We start from the raw sequence: 18,464 nt of genomic DNA on the forward strand, positions 1-18,464 counted from the left end.
TGTTTTAGTTCTTGTGTAAAGTAACTAGTGGCTATCGACTCCAGGGTGGGTAGCCCCCCTCACAGACTCTCTTTTGGCTTGTCACGCGATCTTACGTCTCGTTGGGGAGGAAAGACTGCGTGACGAACCAAAAGAATGTCTGCAGGGGAGGCTACATGGTGGGATGATTGTTTTTACACAGTCGTTTTATTATAACATGTGGTCCCAAACAAACCAGCAAGAGCAGACACCCTGCACTAGCCTCCTTCGGAGCCGTTCTGTCTAGTCACGCAACGCTCCTCCTAGTGACAAGACACAGAAGGGCCGCAAGGGAGACTACAAATGCCATACGTGCCCCCAGTTTGTTTGTTTGTTTTTTTCAAGACTTCTGACTAATTTTTGTGCTTTTACTTTTTTCATAAACTCTAAAGCAACTGTCTTAAAGTATAGTTGAGCAGATGCAAAAGGAATCTAGCAAGTCGTTATGGGCTCTCTTTTGTTTAGTTGCTGGAGTTTGTAGAAAAATTCAATAGGTAAATATTAAAAAAAAACAAAACAGTAAAATAATGCATAATGCAAACCTCGCCAATATCAAGAGTGAAGTCCTCTTTTTATACAAAAGAATCCCGCTACACTGGTTTTTGTTGGTTTTTCTGTAGGATGTTTTTGGCTTGATGAAAGTTGTAACAAGCAACTTTAATTACATAGATTTACTTGTTTTGCCATACTTTAGAATACAAAATCCACAAGGCTTATTAACACTTGGGTTCCCTCATAAATTACTAGTCGGATTGAATGTACTAATAAAATGCAAGTCTCAAATAGAAGAAAGATCCTCGTAGTTAGGACGCAATTAAAGCAGTTGCAAAAGGAAAGCCTGAAAAATATTCAGGCTTGAAAGGAGATTTGAACCCATGACCTCTGCGATGCCGGTGCAGTGCTCTACCAACTGAGCTATCAAGCCAACTGGGAGCTGGTCATATTGTGAGTTGGTAATATACCCATGAAGGATGAATAAAAAAATGTAAATATATGAAACATATATTTTGAACTGCGGATGAAAGATCAAATAGAAAGAAAGATCCTCGCAGTTAGGATGCAACTTAAGCAGTTGTGTCCTTATGCCAAAATGAGTTATACCAAAACGAGAAAAAATATATCATACAGAGAAAACTTTAATTAGATAATGACTGGAAAAGAAAAAAAGCACGCAGAGAAAGCGTTTGATAACCATAAAAGGAAAAACCCATAGAACTGTTGCTACACTTTAAAAAATGAGCAGTGTTTTATTGCGTTTAAAACCTCGAGGTGCAGCCGAGTGGTTTTAGACCCGATAAAACATGTGCTGCGAGTTTTTTGAATGGCTTCAAAAACATTCCTGGAAAAGCGTGTGTCAATAGAGTTCATAACAATTATGCTTAATTTGTGAACATTGGAAATTAGCATACAAGAAAAACACCGCATGCTAATGAGGAGTGTTTTATCAGCTGTGCTAATAAGGAGGTTTATCGATATAAAGTCACTGCACGTGATGTATTATCGACCATTTGATAGGTCAATGGGCTTATAAATTATTAATGAGTTTTTGAACAGTGACCAAACCACTGACAAGTATGGTTGGTATAGGTGTTGTGTTGTTAGGGTGGTGGTGGTGGTGGGCATGATTCCTACTTGTAACTTCACTCTCCAAACATTTTATTCTTACATTTTTATTAGTAAGGTTAAATGTCATTACAAAGCTACCACAAACCTTACTTAAATCAGTTTTTATACACTTGAATATCATTAGGTGTATTCTTTGTGATGGAGACATTGAGCTTAACCCAATAATACTTTTGTTTGTTTTCAAATTAGCCCATCCTACCTCATTCTTAAGCTCAAAAATCAAAAGAATGTTAACATCGAATGGGGCAAGAAGGGCTAATTTGAAAGCAAACAAAAGAATATTCGAACAGGAGTCATTTTGGCATAAGGAAAATAACATGAAAACTAAGTCACTCAATAGGCCATTTACATGATGGCGTCAGTTTACTACAACTACCAGAATTCATTTCGTTTTCCTTTTCAAATTCAAATTTTGTAATCCCAGTGGACAGCAAAGAACAACAGCTCTAATTAGCATGAGAAAACAAAAACTAGAAGGATTCTGGTAGTTATAGTAAAATGACGCCATAGTTAAAATGTCCTATTCATTTGAAGATTAAACAATTTCTTAAACAATATGATTTCAAATGACAGCCATTCCTTGGATTTTACACCGTAACAAAATCACCAAAGCATTATCTGCACTGTTCATCACTTACAAACTCAAATTATGCCTTTTTGCAAGTCCAGTGAACAATAGAACCAGCTTCTTATCACTCCATGCTGCTACGGTCATTTCAAGATACCCTTAGCAGCAGAAGCAACAAAGCAGTAGTATTCACTGGCTTCCTGAGACATTAATTTATTCTACTGTCAGAATTCTCATCCTATTTACAGTCTATCATCTCATATCTCCTTTTTAACAGAAAAATATACATTATTATTTATTGAGGTGCAACCTATTATGATGCTGCTGTGCACTATTACTAGAGGCCTTACCCAATAATCGTTATTGTTTCGGGCCTCTTGTAGTGAGTTCTTCAAAGAATATTATTGCTGTTTTTGTGTTAATTTTCATGTGTGAAGTTATTGTTTTCCTATCGGATTCTCACCCCAGCCTCCAAGCTGCCTCCCTCCCCCCCACCCACACACACATACACACCCACTGCGACCAGAAAAATCTGTTCCATATAACTATTTACAGTGTTTTAACTTGTAACAATTATTACTAGTGTTATATTACTATCAGTTTTCCCCTGAGAACAAGGAATCCATGATTCTGAGTTGAGATTCAGTTCAGGTCAAGTTCCAGTATGTTTGCAACAAGCATTTCAAACCCTACATGAAAAGTGATCCTTTGAAATCATACCAAACATTAATTTGATACTACGACCAGTGCTTAGGCCTTCAAAGCTAACACTCCAATCATTGCACAATACTTGATATACTTAGCAGTAAATTATACTAAAAACTATTTTTTTTTTTCTAAACTGGAACTTGAGTGACGTCAATCTTAACTTGACTTGACCTAATTCTCTGGTCCCTTTACACTTTACTATTTGACCATTAAAACTAGTCAATCACAAAACTGTTTAATCTAAATTGATCCTTAAGTTAAATGGCAAATTCGAAAGAATAACAGTTTACTGCTGTATTCAGACAAATAATTATTTAATACATTTTTATATGCTGTTAAGGACAGTGCCTACTTTTGCTACTACGCATATGTTCTGCGCATCTTGGGATACTCGGGTTTCCTATGGGTGCTGCCTACTAATACAGGGATATTTTTTCGCAGTTTAAAACTATGCTGAGAAGGCAGAACTTAGCAAGTGATCTTGGTATCCAAAATGAAAACTGGGGGTAACCATGCATTTTTTAGAAATAATAAAGCTTCAATTTGGAAAACAAAAGCCACATTGCTTTGTATTTTACGGCTTTTTTAATCTCTAAAAAATGCGTGGTTACCCCCAATTTTCTTTTTGGATTCCAATAGCCCTAGCAAAGATCTGCTTTTCCCACATAGTCATAAGCCACACAAAAATACATTGGTATTACTAGGCACTGTCCTTAAATGTTATTTGTGCAATCGTTTTTAAAGATTCACACTTTCCCTATCATCTGACCCGGAACTGGTGTTGTCTTCCTCATACTTCCCCCCTGACATGTTTGACAGCCTTTTCTCCGCAACTACAAATGAAAGGCTCTTGAAATTTAATGGTGGTATCTTGACATTAAAGCTACCCTCTTTGTTGAGATACCGAAACACATAATGCCCCTCCATCATTCCCGTGGGGGTAGAAAATGTTGTGCAACTGATATACTCATGCAGGGCTCCTGGGGACATAATAGGGAATTCGCCAACCACGCCATCACCATGAACCTCCTCTTTTTCCCCATTTGCGTCAGTTATGTACCAGTGGCGTGTCGTCAGCTGACATTTGTTTATCTGAAAGGTAAATAGGCCCATTGATTATCATTGATTTTATCACTATCTTTTTAGAGTCAACCCAGGTCACGCGTGAACGATATTTTTGAAATTTGAACGGAATTTTGAAATTTACATGTCAGTTTTGAAAATCGCCAACGAGATTTCAGAGTTCCCGTATAAATTTCCCTAGCTTATTGACGGTATAAAGCTATGGATTTTTCTTTACATTGCAAAATTGAATATTTCAAGAATAACAATTGTTTCCCAAGTATTTTGAATCTTTTTTTTCAGTTAATGTGTCTTTTTCGGAACGATTTCCAGAGAAATGTCCAACATTCCATTCACACGTCGGACATTACAAAGAGAAATTCGAATGTTCATTTCATTCTTGGAAATACTGTTCATGCGTGACCTGGATTGACTGTAAAATTCCCAGAATCTCTAACCCTCTCCCCACATAATAATGTTTTAAAACTTATATTGCACATAATCCATACAATATCCATACATGTTCACAAGTGGGAGAGATCTAGATGTCACTAATGATTCCAAGTATTTTCAGACCTATACTTTGCGGGATTCAAGTCTGGAAAAGTGTTAAGTTATCCTCCAGTATTTTGTTAGCCTATAAGAATTGTTACACCCAAAAATGTCTTGTTTCGCATAAATATGATACTCAGAACGTGGAAATCAAAACACGCTGGGGATTTTTTCAAGCAAAAGTGGCCAACAGATTTTGTGGAGGCGTGATGGGGTGCATGGAATCAACAAATTCTTGGGGCTGTAACTCTACTTCCTTTTAAGATATCAATCTAAAAATTATTGAATGATACAAGTAATAATACCTGATTCCAGAAATATTTTAAAGTGAATATTTCTATGAATACTAGTCCCGTGACTCTATATTGGCCAATAAAAGAATTCCAAACTTTAAACTGAAACCTGAAATTGTGATATTTTGCACAAATGTAATGCACATAAAATTGAAAAACTTGTCCAATTTGAATTCTCAAATTTCTTTTTGTGACATCATCAGTGATGACATTACAAAATGGCTTTTTTGGTCATGCCCACTGGACTAATATGTCGAGTGAAGACTTTGAAAGAATTATTTCAGAGAAAAATAGTCCTGAAAGTTTCATGCCATTATCTTGTGTAGTTTAAGAGATGTTAGCAACATTCCATGCATTTTTTAAAAAAATCATTTAGGACAAATTTGTGGCCGTTTTTTAATCACTTTTTTCTCCAGTGTGAAAAATCAACAAGCCCCTTCCCCCTCCTCCCCTAATACCCCCTTCCATCACTAACCCCACTCCACAAGGCCAAAACAATTAAGGAACATGGTATAGAGTCCTAAAGTAATGACATCACAAAAATTAAAAGTTATGAAATTATGGGATTTGCCACAATATTCAGAAAATGCATGATGAAGATGCCCATCTGTCAAAAATAAGCATCTTATTACAATTTGGGGGAGAGATATTCATTTGGCACTTTTATGCTCCAATGAATCAATATAAATCCTTCTAATTTTCCCTAAGTTCTAAACAGAAAATTAGAAGAATTTTTGGAGTCATCGAAGCATAAAAAAGTACCAATATCTCACCCCAAACTGCAATAAGATGCTGATTTTTGGCAGGTAGGCATTTTTCAACATGAGTACTCTTTCCAAACATCTTAATAAATCCAATAATTTCAAATATTTAAATATTCGGACATCAACACTTTAGGAGTCAATAGCCCTTTTCACAGTTGATTTTTCTCATTTGCATTACAATGTTATCCAACGTGGATGCGAGGCAATTGTGGGCTAAAACTACAAAATAGCCCGAAATTGCCTCACATGCTAGATTTCATTGTAATTCAAATGAGCAGAGTTAACCGTGAAAAGGGCTATTGTACATAGATCTCAACACTCACCATTGATGCTTCAGTGTCCATTGATATTGAGATGCGATAAGTGAAGAAGAAAAGTGGCGGTTTTACACTGCTCAGTTCAGGAAGGAATGCAGTAGTTGTAGTGACTTTAATACCATCAGTTGTAGCTGAGTCAGAAAACAGAAATTTGTAAATTTCGTTGTCAATAACAGGGTAGCAGTTCTTAGACAACTGTTCGGCATATGTGCAAAGCCAGCTAGCAAAGTTGTTCCCACCAAGGAAGTGGTGCATCGTCATTGTGGAGATCTCAAAATTGTCAATGCTGCGATCAGGACTTGGCCAGAAGATTTCTCCGGGATTATGACCTTCTTCATCTGTTAAAGCCATGAACTGTCCATTTCCTGTATTCACACAAAAGGACACTGGAATACAATTGCGCAGTCCATCTCGTTTCTGAAGACCACTTGAGGCCACGCTGAGTTCCAAAAGGGATTCACTTTGATAGTGGTTTGATATTGCCATGGAGCCAATCAGACCAGGGCTGACAAGTCGCTGACCATTGTGGAAACGAAGTGAGCATCTGAGGTCTTTTGGAAGCTTACATCCTACAGGAATTGTAATAAAATTTTATTTGCATGATTTGTGTTAACACTATTTCATTTACAATGCTGTTAGCGCAAGTTTATAGAACTCTGGCCCCAGTTGTTCAAAGGCCGGATTACTTTATCCGCTGAATAAGGCACTATTCGGGGTCTAAAATATGCTTCACGTTAAACGTTGTCCAAGGTTTTCGTTCACTCCTAAACTAGACTGTGCTTAGAGTGTGCATATTCGCTTGTACACGATGAAATACTGAAATCTTTGCACAGATTGAAACTGTCGGATAGTGACTTATCCACTGGATAAAGTTATCCGGCCTTTGAACAACTGGGGCCTGGTACATAATGCAAAACTGCCAATGCCTGGAAATCAGCTGGGATGGGGGGGGGGGGAGGGAGGGGAGAGCACTGTTGGATTTTGGAATTGACTGATGCATAAAGAGTATTCAGCTGTAACACATGGAGTAATGAAGTACAAATGAAAATTGTTGCTGCTGTTGTTGTTGTTGTAACTGTTGAATACGTGTTATGATGTGTTTAGGGTGCTCTTTCCACCAGGGTCAATGGATTTTCGTCAACTAACCTCTATCAAAATTTTACAAAACCATGATTAGGTCTATTACGTAAACTTGCATATATGATAAGCTTACTATACCATTCAGTTTCTTTAATTCAGTCCTATCAATTTCCTCTTCAGTCAGCCCGTCATTCAAGGAAGCATAGATTCCGGGGCAGTGGAACTTGGTAAACTCTTCAATGATGGTCCAAGCTCGTTTTATGGAATTGTAGCAGGATTCGTATCGACCCCAGCTCGTCTCCCATTCTGAAAACAACTGTTTCCAAGTTTTGCCTGGAGGGCATTCTTCGACCAACCAAATCTCTTTGCACCATGTTTTCCAGTTAGGGAGGCTTGAGGTGACTTGGTTAAACCGAGAACAAACCCGACTGCACCTTGCCACGTCTTCTTTGTCCAAGAAAGAGAAGATATTCGTCAAAGGAATAACTGGTAGTGAAGAAAGGTAACTACCCGCCATCTTGAAAATGATACTTCTAGGCCCCAGTCTCTAGGAGTAAGCCCAAGTAGGAGTGGGACGGAAGGGACGGCAGGTCTATTCCGGGGGTGAGGGGTGGGGGGTGAGGGGTGGGGGGTGAGGGGTGAGGGGTGGGGGGTGAGGGGTGGGGGGTGAGGGGTGAGGGGTGGGGGGTGAGGGGTGAGGGGTGAGGGGTGAGGGGTGAGGGGTGGGGGGTGAGGGGTGAGGGGTGAGGGGTGGGGGGTGAGGGGTGAGGGGTGAGGGGTGAGCCAATTGTTCGAAACGAATTCTAGTCTGAAATGTCAGCCGTCTCTTCTCCCTAACCCACAGGGGGTTATGGGGAGGAGACAGCTGACATTTCAGACTATAACAATTCAAGATTCAAGACTGTAGTTTCTTTCCCCTATTTAACTGAGATCTGAGACGCATCTAATACCCGACATTCACTAATGGTGTGTATTGTAACGTGGTACATGTGACACTGATAAGTTTCCTGAGAACTATAATTTTTACATTGTTGCTAATTTATTTGAATTTAATCAGTGATTTAATTCACACACTATCTTAGGTGCTAAAACAAAATGGGTTCCATAGCAGCCCAGAAACCCCTTTCCCTTTGTCATACTGTCTCCATATGTGACCCTCCACGCTTATGGATTTCACGCCAAATAGTGAATTTTTTTCACGGTCACGGCGCGTGTATTTGAAACTTCACACTGTGAGGTGGAAATTTCACGCCGTGTTCACGCTATTCCGAAACGTTTTCACTCTGGGAGTGAATCTGAAGACTGGGAAATAAATTCACGCCGCCCGGTCACGCCGTGAAAGTAAAATTATAAAGGAGTGAAATATATGTCACGCCGTGAAATGTAAACCTCGCCGTGAAACTTTTCAATGGCGTCAGAGTGAAAAATAATGAAAATAATTTACTAGGATCCGGTTACGTATCGCGGCGAGTTTTTAAATGCCCCAGTAAACATACTTCTGAAGTATTATAAAGCTTAATCCATTATTTACGCCAAAATTTCACAAATAGAACACAATATCCTTAATAATAGTGTTTTGCTTTTGTTCAGCCAGGTCAACTTTCAAGTCAACTTAAGAACGTGTTTTGTGATCATTTGCATGAAATCAACATCTTGTGATAATGTTGTCAACAGCCTGTCAAAGTTCATTATTCCATTGGTTGGTTTATCGGTAGCCTGAGAAATGAGGCGCCTCTTATCGCGCTTTAGTATGAATTGAGACGCGGTTGTTGGCAGACGTAGTATCTCAGAACTATAAACCTGTGATCAGGCTCTCAGTCTTGGTATTTTAAAAACCATTCCTGCAAAAATTTAGCGAGCGACCGCGTAAAAATAAATAAGAGCACTGCTAAAATTGGGCCTTATCACAGGTTTAATGGGGAAACCGACTGAACTTCTGTCAAGGGACATTTAAACTCACCCCAGTTAAACTCACCCCCACCCCCACCCCTCACCCCTCACCCCCCACCCCCCACCCCTCACCCCTCACCCCTCACCCCTCACCCCCCACCCCTCACCCCCCACCCCCCACCCCTCACCCCCGGAATAGACCTGCCGCGGAAGGGACGCTTCTGTTATTTATTTATTTATTTATTCATTTATTTTTTGCTTTCTTGTGATTATTCAATTATCCCAGACCCCATAAATTAAAATAAACTATTTTCATCGCCATCTTTTTCAAAGCAAACCTTCATTTCCTTGAAATTACCAAGTCGTGATATCCCATCCCCCGCCCCCTCCAGAAAAACATACTTTAACAACTTATCATCTTTTGCAAGAACATGTTTCTAAAATCGCACAACTGATTCCTCTACAAAACAATTAAAACGCAAAACTTTGACATCATACGGCAAATGATTTTCCTTTACGAAATGTATCCCCACCCTACCCCCTGTAAGTTTAGATTTATACAGCTGTGTAACCACATCTCACTTCGTCGTAAGAGAGCCTGTGTTTTTGGGCAATGAATCACAATATTTTTTTGGCTTTAATTTCGCCAAAAATCTTGTTAACAGATGCCAAATAACTACCTACCAAGAGTTACAGACGTGAAGTTCCCTTAGCACAGGTATTTATTGGGGATAATTTAGGCATTTTCGGTCTTCTCGTTAATAATGAACGAGTTATTAGAAAGTCAAGGAAGTACTTGTAAGCTATTGTAGCATCATCAGGTTTCCCACGGTTTTATTTCATATTTTACGGTTTCCATCACGACTGTCAAAGTTAATTTTTGTAACTGAACTAAAGAAATTAAGAGCAAAATTTACTGTTTATCGTTGAAGCAGGAACGGTAGAAATTATGCCGTTTATGATGATGTGAAACTTGGCCTTTTCACTCTTATTAAACTGCGTCGTGTATATGAGATTTTTAAATGTTTATAAGTGGCTTTAATATGTTAGTTGATGACGTGTCATTTAAAATGACGGAAATTAATGGAAGCTAAAATGATATAAGATGAGTTTTTGTTTGAGCTTAGTTTCAATTTATCCAGGCAGTGTTGAATACTGAATCAAGAATTAAAGCAAACAGCTAAGTTTTAAATCAAAATCTTTCACTGTTGTATTAAAATACCTGCTATCGTTTGGTCAAACAAGAACGTTAGTGTTGTTTATTCCGGATTGGGGAAGACTCATATACCTGCCAACTCTCATGCATTATGCGTGAGTCTCACACCTAGAAACTAGAGACATCGATCTCAGGCATCAAGGACAATATCTCACGCCTGACTCACAAATCCAGACGAGTTGTTCTAAAAAATCTTCATTTTATTTCAGATTTGTTATGTATTATTTCTTTGCTCCTTATAACAATCGCAAAAGCTTTCAAATGTCTACAATCCGTTTGAATCGTAAGTGTTCAAAGGTCGTCGAAATATTGTCAGACATTTTCGGTAACATTGGGAAGTCTTCGGAAAGTTGTTGCAAATTTTCGGAAGTGCCTCGGATGTTTTCGGAAATCCCGGTCATGACCAGACAAAAATCTCACGTGTTTGACTCAGAAAAAGTTGGCAGGTATAGACTCAAGTATAAAAATGAGGGGATCGTGATATCAGAGATATCAGAATCTTGTTTTTGTTTTTGTCACACAAAATACTTCAAAAGATATGAGTCAGTGATTTAAATGTTCAACCGTTAACTGCTCCTTCTATTGTACTCAGGTTTAGATGTACATTCAAAGGTTCATGACATGATGGCATTGAGTAATATTTACAAGCCAGAAACAAACAAGTTTTCTCATCTCCGAAGTGATGATGATGATGATGAATCTGATGATCTCGATGATGAAATTGATGACAGCTACAGCAAGGGACTTCACAGTCCAACAAGAAATGTCCAGAAGCCATTAATGCCACCTAACAGAACCACAAAAATCAGGAGAGTACATTCAAAACCATGGTGTACAACCAGAGCCTGTTTCGTGTTCTTTGTGTGGCTTGCATTCTTAAGTATCTGCGTAGCAGGCCTCGTTCTTCTTATTCTACGTGCTGTTGATTCAACAGGTTCAAAAAAAGACTCTTCACAGTCTCATTTTGTCAAGAAAGTTCTCCTGGACAAGCAAGGCTTTTTAAATGATGAGAGTAATATTTTGCCCTGTGATGACCTTTACGCTACAAAGGTGTGGCACGCAACATTTTCAAAACTTATGACAGAAACAGCTGTGAGGCCTAATGATGTCAATGGAGATGGTATTGATGACCTGATGGTTGGTTTTTCAACTGGTGTAGATGGATACAATGCACCTAAAATCTCTTGTGATTTATACTTTAATGGGACATATCCTTGCTATGGTGGACTACTTGCTCTTGATGGCAAAACTGGCGAGGAGATATGGAGGCATTACACCATGCATGAAATATATGGCGTGAACTGCAATGGTGACTTAGATACTGATGGTGTGCGGGATTGTTTAATCTCTGGTAGGGCAGGAGTTTTTCAAGCTGTCAGTGGCAAGACAGGCAACACAATTTGGGATTATGGACCACAAGAATCCAGAGATACAAACATGAATTTGTACACAGCACAGTTTATAAGAGACCTGAATAGTGATGGAGTGATGGAGGTTTTAGTTACGCATGGTGGTGACCCTTTGGCGTAAGTTATCTGTATTTTTAATCTCCTCACATGGTATTAGCATCACCCATGCATCTCTTCTTTTGTTCTCACTGTCAAATATTTTCCTTTTTCCTTTTCTCTCCCTGTTTCTCCTGAGTTTTGTGGCAGAGAGTTGTTTAGTCACAAGTTAAAAATCTGAGGCATGGGATAAAACATTGTCAATGAAAGATTTTTTAAGACTGCAAGCCCTTTTTTACTTAGTATTACATATTTTTTTATAAGAAATTATCACCCCTCTTCTCAAGAATTCTAACAGTCCGCCCTACATATATACTGTTGAGCATGACTGTACAGACTATACGCTTTCAATACTAAAGCTCAAATTCAACATCGAAGGCTGAAAAGTCTGTTTTGTAATAAACTGTCTCCCTGAGCTGTCTCAAAACAAGAAAGCATCAAAATTAAGTTTGTATTATTTTTGAACTCTAATAATATGATTCACAGCATGAATGTTCTAAAATTATTAAAAAAAAAAATAGTTCCACCTAACTAGATGTCCAATCTAAGTGAGATGTGAATTAAATTTCCAGAATTTGATCTCAAATGACAAATTATATCTCAATGATTATTGAGGTGAACACAATATAAAATTTATTGTAAGTTGTCATAATTACCATTTCCAGAAAATATTGATACCCCCCCCCCCCCTCCTCCATGGAAGGTTTTTGGTCAGCAGACCCACCCTCCCACTCTGGAAATTCTTGTTTAAAACTTTTGCCTTTTTAGACTCCCTACCCCTTAGAATTTTCTGGTGGCCTTCCACGGGAGGGATGGATCATATATTCTGGAACTGCACAATTTGTTAATTTTGATCTTAATCTTCCTTTTACTTAGTGAACCCAACAGCCCTCAGCGTCTAGTTGGACGCATTTTAATTTTCTCCGGGAAAACTGGCGAGGTGCTGAGATGGGTTAAGACGCCAGACGAAAGAGAGACATACTTCTCACCAGTGATATACACAAAGAAGGACGGCATTGAACTTGTGCTGTTTGGAACTGGAGGGGAAACACATCCTGGAGGATTATGGGTCATCCCTCTGCTTGATCTGTTTCAAGGCTTGATTGAAAAGTCAAAACTAATTTACAATGATGAGTATAAAGGTAAAAGTATACCCCTTCTCATTTGAATGGGTGCGTGGAAAAAAGCCCTAGTAAGTGACATCTGATAGACTACTAGATTCTCCTAGCAAATTGCCTTGTTCTTCCTTTGATGAAGAAAGGAGAATTTGACATGAGATCAAGCGTCACTCAAGGCTTTATTCCACGCAACCCTTCATTTGTACTTTATATAACAAGTGTAAGAGTTTTCCTTTCGAAAGAGTTAATTGCCATAGAGACTGATTCAGGTCGGGAATAACAAATGTAAAAAAAAAGTTATTGAAAATGCTTCAAGTGTATAGGTTGGAAAGGGGGGGGGGGGGGGGCAGGTGGGTGGTTGCAAGAGCAAAATAAAAGAAAGAAAGCTGATGTTAACAGTACATTGACGCTTCTCCAAACCTATTAAAAAGGGGGACACCCACCCCATAATTCGCACCAGGGATTGCTTAATCTGATAAATTATAGCCAGACCTCTTGGCACACTGAATCCTATATGTTGACCTCAGAAACTGAGTCATCGTAAGTTGCCCCCACACTACCACCCATCTCTTCTAGACTGCTAGCATTATCTTTCGGTAAAAGTGGTATAAAAGGCTAATCTTGTAAACAATTGAAGGGGTGACTGGAAAAGAGCCCTAAGTGACTTCTGATCAGTTGCTAGACTCTCCTTCCAAATTGCCTGATATTCACTTGTGGAACAAAAGGAGAATTTGATCTTACATCAAAAGCCACTTGGGGCCTTCTTCCACACACCCCTCCAATTTAAGAATAGGCTGGGGAGATGCTGGCTCCTGAGAACTTAAATATAGGAAATACGATGGTTGATTAACTACTGTGATTGATAAGCATTCTTTATTAATGATTGTTTCAGGAGTGATGAATCCTCCAGTTCTTGTGGATGTAAACGAGGATGGAACTGTCGATGTTGTCATGGCAATGTATAACACAACAATTGCTGCTTTTGATGGAGAAACTCACAAAAGAATATGGGATTTTGTTTTTCCAGAAAGTGAAACATATTCGTAAGTTAACATTTGTCATTGTGGCAAATTTCTTTGTTCTTTCTATTGTATTCCTTTTCGGTCCATTTCCCTCTCATCATTTGTTTCATTTCTGTTCTATTCTCCATGGATACTGTATCAAAATTTAATCTCACATTTGAGCTGTAATAATATGCCTTGCAAGAAACAGGCAGTTTGTAACAACTTCTCTCAGAAGGTAGTTCCAGTTTGGGATAAATTTGTATGAGCAAAGAAGGTTTTTTGAAACCTTCAATACCAGCAGTGTTGTCTCGGGTGCATTCTTGTTTACAAAAATAATATCAATCTTAATCATTTATTTCTCTCAGAATACCAGCTGCAGGATTCTTCAACCAAGACAACATTCCTGACTTCCTTGTTAGGTACAATACTGGAACAGGATTCCCAGTCTATTTTTACTCAAATGTAAGTTTAATTTTTTTTTTTGCATAACTTCAAAATTAAGTGTCACCATTATGATAATGGTAGGACTTTATTCTTGCATATGGTAAAAAATTAACACAATGCTTCAAAAACTGTTTTCATAGGGGTGTGAGATGCAGCCTCTTTCTAAGACAAATGGTTACCTAACGAAACAGTTTACAATCCTCCACCAGCTTCCCCCGTAGACCTGGAACTCCCTACCTTATGACCTTATAAATTTGAATAATATTACTTGCTTTCAAGCGATCTCTCAAACAGTGCCTCATTGTGCAACAAGATGAATACTGAAATGTTACCCACTATATCCATGCTTCAAAGGTGGAAGCTCTGCAAATTAACTATTAAACATTTGTATCCTTACTAATGACTTAATTTACTTCTTGTAAACGAGAAAAATAATTTAATTACTACTAATTTACTAATTTAATTACTACTACTACTACTAATAATAATAATATAATTGTCATAATAATATAATTATCATAATAATTTTTATAATTTATTATTAGGTGACAGTCCTTGATGGAAAGACAGGCAATCCTTTGGTCACACCTTTTGTCAAGTCTTCATCAATGGCCAACACATCACCCCTGTCAGTCAGTATGCAAGGTCTTGGTAATGACCTATTCATCTACTGGATATCAGACTGCATAGGCCATGAAGGAGAAGGAGGAACATTTGAATTTGTGGAAGGCACTAATGTGCACGAACAGAGCCGTGCTGACACCTGTAAGCTGAGGTACAATGTCAAGAGCTTCAGTAAGTTGCGTGTGATGAATAAAAACATGGGCTTTCCAGGCAAGGACATTTATTACTCAGGTGAGACCATTCAAGTTGAAGTCTCTCATGTCATATGTATTTGGTGTGAATTGTCTTTCTCATGTGTACCAACCATATTTTTTCTTATATGGCCAGTTCAAATATCTGGGCTTAAACTGGACCTAAAAATTAACTAGGAAGTTCTAGGAACTAGGAACTAGGAACTAGGAAGTTCTTGTTTTACCTGATTGTCTACGTTAGGTGGAGTCATCATATGTGTGAAGCCTCCACAGGACTTCTATCACACTCAGAAAAATAGGAAATATTTAGGAGACATTAACCAGGATCAGTGAAACAAGTAAAACACACTACTACAGATACATGTAGATCTTGATCACACAATACACTGTGTACCAGTATTTGGTTGACCAGTCACTGTTTAATTTCAAGAGCCTACAGTGCATGGATCTTTTAACTCTTTACTCCTAAGAGTGCCAATAATTAGCACTCTCTTGTCACGTCGCGAAAATCCCAAGAGTGCCAATTGGCATTCTTTTAGTTGCTATGTTTGAGCCAATTAAGAACAGTCTTATAACCCTCTCTTGGTTACTAGGGCCATTCAGCCAATCAAAGAATGCATAAGAACACTGTTTCACATAAACATGTGCGGTCGGTTTCATACAAGATTTGTGAGAAAATTTGTACTGAAAATTTTCCTTTGCCGTTCGTAATGCATCCGCTCTCCAACAAAAGTTCTTGATTGTAATAGTGTCATAGTCCGCCATCACTCTCCACATAGCAAATTCCAGTTAAAGGTTGTTGTTGGCATTTTGTGGTAGGGCCTTTATTTTGCTAGACTACTTGCTGTATGTTTCTCTCTCTAAGCTTGTGTAGTGGTATTAATTAAAAACACAGAAAAAATTGGGCAAGGAGTATTGGGACCAGATGGGCCCCAATCCCTTGTCATTTAAACCCCTGTTGTAGCTCACACTTGGCAGATTCATTAACCCTTGATGCAATTTGAGAGGGAAGAGGAAGTGCAAGCAGTCTATGACTCTACTGTATATCATCTCATCATATCTTGTTCTTTCTCTTGCAGAGGATTACTATGATGTTGAACATGAAGACACCGAAGCAAAACCAGAGAAAAGTGAAAGTGGCAAACAAAACTCCAGTGAACACTCACAAGCAAAAAGACATGTTGGTGCACCAGATCATGGCGGGTACCAGAGGCTGATGGCTACAGGAAGTATAATGACATCACTTGGACAGGAGAATAACACAGGGCCAGCAGATTCTATTGATGTGGTATTTACTGCTTACTGGCAATATCCAGCTAAGGTCAGGATTATATTGCCTGAGGATAAAGCTTGCATTGAGAAGTACAGGAAACTTCATACCAGCAAAGAAGGTAATGTTAGGACAGTGCCTACTAATACAGAAGTATTTTTGTGCAGTTTATCACTATGTGGGAAAAGCAGATTTTAGCAAGGGTTGTTGGATTCCAAAAAGAAAATTGGGGGTTAACCACACATTTTTGAGAGATAATTGAGCAACAATAACGAAAAAAGCAGTAAAATACAAAGCAATGTATGGCGTTTTTTTTTTAAATTTTTTTTCCAAATTGAAGCTTTATTATCTCTGAAAAATGCATGGTTACCGCCAATTTTCTTTTTGGATACCAAGAGCACTTGCTAAGTTAGCTTTCCCTGCATAGTTTTAAACCACGCAAAAATATCCCTGTATTTAGTAGGCACCACCAATACGAAACCCAAGTATCTCAAGATGCGCAGAATGTATGCGCAGTAACAAAAGTAGGCACCATCCTTAACTCAAGCTTGATAAAGTTTGGTGGTTTTAAATAAGAGGTTAACATTTTGAACAGGGGTTATTCTTGAAATTGATTGATGGGATCGGGGGGGAGGGGTGGGAGGGGGAGGGGGAATGCAGCTGAACTTGGTCTGGTTTAGAACAAAAAGTTTTAGAGTACCCTCCCCACCCCCCCACCCCACCCCCGCCTCAGGATGAGGTCCTCTTTGTAGGTCTTAAAGTGCCTGTGTTTCATAATTTTGGTCCATACAAATGTAATTAATATTGAAGGGCTTGGGCATAACCGAGCTATAGTGCATTTTTTTAGCTCTTTTTTTTGCTGTTTTGGCTTATGCACATTTGCCAGAGTTTTATCATGTGTCCTTCAGTCCCTTCAGAAAGCATTCCCCAAGAGTTTTTTTTTTTTGCTTTTTTCCTCTTCCTTTGGAGTAAAAGTCCATGATTTTCCTTTTCCTTTGGGTTTATGTATTGAACTTAGGCATTAAATGTATTTTGCTTTTTCCATTTTCAGGGGATGACTATGAAAATGTTATGACAAATGAAAGACTTGGGATATTTGATGCCGGAGATGAGGCCGTGAATGAATGTCTCAAAAACAAACAAAAACCTGACAAAGACAAAATATTCATAAGTCAAACAGACTATGATATATACAAAATCCATTTTGGTAGTTTAACTGTGTATCGCTTTACTCTTAAGTGCAAGTGTAACAACCTGCCTCCCTCTAAACAATGTACCAGATTTCTGCCATTCTCCCAGCAGGGATGGGGTGGATACATGGGGTCCCTGACAAATAGCTATTTTGTTCCAAGAAAAAGATTTTAGGGTGGAGTGGCATTGGCAGTAGTTTTAGCCCAAGAGAGAATGATGGGTGAATGGAAGCTTGTGTGGCAGGCATCAAAAGGAGGGGGGAAGGGAGGGGGGAGGTTTCAGAGCGCGCAAAGCACAGAGGGGGTGAAAAGTTTCAGTTATGTACTGAAAGTTCAAATAGAAGAAAGATATGATATATGAATCAAAATATATGATTCATGTATTTACGTTCATGCACTGAAAGTTCACCACAAACTTTTTAACTCAAAAGTGCTTTTAATGTAAAATGTTTAATATGAAATTCTAATAGAAGACTACAATTTAGATTTTAAGGGTTTAAAAAAAAAATGATAAAATGGGGTTACTTCTTTGTACAAAGTAATTTTCGTTTCACTATAATAACAAAATAAATTAACAAGTAGAAAATGCAGATGCCAAGGATTATCTGGCTATGATCTGACCCCTGAGTAGAAATGGAATCAGCTGTAACTTGCTTAGTCCGTCGTACAAGTGCCTGCTGTCTTCGAAGGGTCGCGCGCGAGTATTCACTCTTTTGACAGTTCGCACCTTACGTGTTCACGCTTTGCGCGTCTCACGCGCGTGAGCCTTAAGTTTAAAGAGAAAAACACGACTGTTTTGCAGTCCAGCAGGAAGTTTTCTTGTGTCAGAGCAAGTAGTAAGCATTAGTGTATTCATATAACAAAGTAATTCATTTTGGAAGTTCAATGAAGTCCTCGATAAAAGATCTGCTTGTGACATTGGAATTGGCTGTGTAGGGGGTGTTACAAATCAGGGAAAGGCGGCTAGATTCATTGAACATAATTGGAGAACCTGGAACGAAATTAGCTCATACACAACTTATTT

At 38.5% G+C, this 18,464-nt stretch overlaps 2 protein-coding genes across 3 annotated transcripts; one reads left to right on the forward strand and one right to left on the reverse strand.

The window, feature by feature from the left end:
* Nucleotides 1-2,697: 2,697 nt before the first annotated feature.
* LOC146449321 (F-box only protein 3-like) lies at nt 2,698-7,517 on the reverse strand. 2 transcript variants are annotated; one of them, XR_014860583.1, is made up of 4 exons: nt 7,127-7,517; nt 5,915-6,477; nt 3,204-4,012; nt 2,698-2,949 (listed from the first exon to the last, which is right to left on the reverse strand). XR_014860583.1 is itself a non-coding variant. In XM_085101258.1 (3 exons), exons 1-3 carry the CDS (start codon nt 7,503-7,505, stop codon nt 3,659-3,661), a joined length of 1,296 nt encoding a protein of 431 aa, XP_084957384.1. In that variant the 5' UTR covers nt 7,506-7,517; the 3' UTR covers nt 2,698-3,658. The 2 variants fall into 2 exon arrangements, 1 of the variants encoding a protein (XP_084957384.1); XM_085101258.1 differs by having other exon boundaries at nt 2,698-4,012.
* Nucleotides 7,518-9,466: 1,949 nt separating this feature from the next.
* LOC146449322 (uncharacterized) lies at nt 9,467-18,030 on the forward strand. The gene is made up of 8 exons (XM_085101229.1): nt 9,467-9,596; nt 10,687-11,620; nt 12,476-12,741; nt 13,610-13,760; nt 14,087-14,183; nt 14,711-15,020; nt 16,060-16,371; nt 17,302-18,030. Exons 2-8 carry the CDS (start codon nt 10,716-10,718, stop codon nt 17,613-17,615), a joined length of 2,355 nt encoding a protein of 784 aa, XP_084957355.1. The 5' UTR covers nt 9,467-9,596; nt 10,687-10,715; the 3' UTR covers nt 17,616-18,030.
* The last annotated feature ends 434 nt before the right edge of the window (nt 18,031-18,464 follow it).

The sequence above is a fragment of the Pavona decussata genome, unplaced genomic scaffold, assembly GCF_977016875.1.
Source record: "Pavona decussata unplaced genomic scaffold, jaPavDecu1.1 SCAFFOLD_602, whole genome shotgun sequence".
Classification (NCBI taxonomy): domain Eukaryota; kingdom Metazoa; phylum Cnidaria; class Anthozoa; order Scleractinia; family Agariciidae; genus Pavona; species Pavona decussata.

Excerpts from the sequence above, each read along its gene's own strand:
- LOC146449321 (XM_085101258.1), bottom strand. The coding sequence starts at position 7,505 with ATGGCGGGTAGTTACCTTTCTTCACTACCAGTTATTCCTTTGACGAAT. Across the intron at positions 6,478-7,126 it reads TGAATTAAAGAAACTGAATG|GATGTAAGCTTCCAAAAGAC; the intron begins GTATAGTAAGCT and ends CAATTCCTGTAG. Across the intron at positions 4,013-5,914 it reads TGGACACTGAAGCATCAATG|ATAAACAAATGTCAGCTGAC; the intron begins GTGAGTGTTGAG and ends TTTACCTTTCAG.
- LOC146449322 (XM_085101229.1), top strand. The coding sequence starts at position 10,716 with ATGATGGCATTGAGTAATATTTACAAGCCAGAAACAAACAAGTTTTCT. Across the intron at positions 12,742-13,609 it reads TTACAATGATGAGTATAAAG|GAGTGATGAATCCTCCAGTT; the intron begins GTAAAAGTATAC and ends TGATTGTTTCAG. Across the intron at positions 14,184-14,710 it reads CAGTCTATTTTTACTCAAAT|GTGACAGTCCTTGATGGAAA; the intron begins GTAAGTTTAATT and ends ATTTATTATTAG.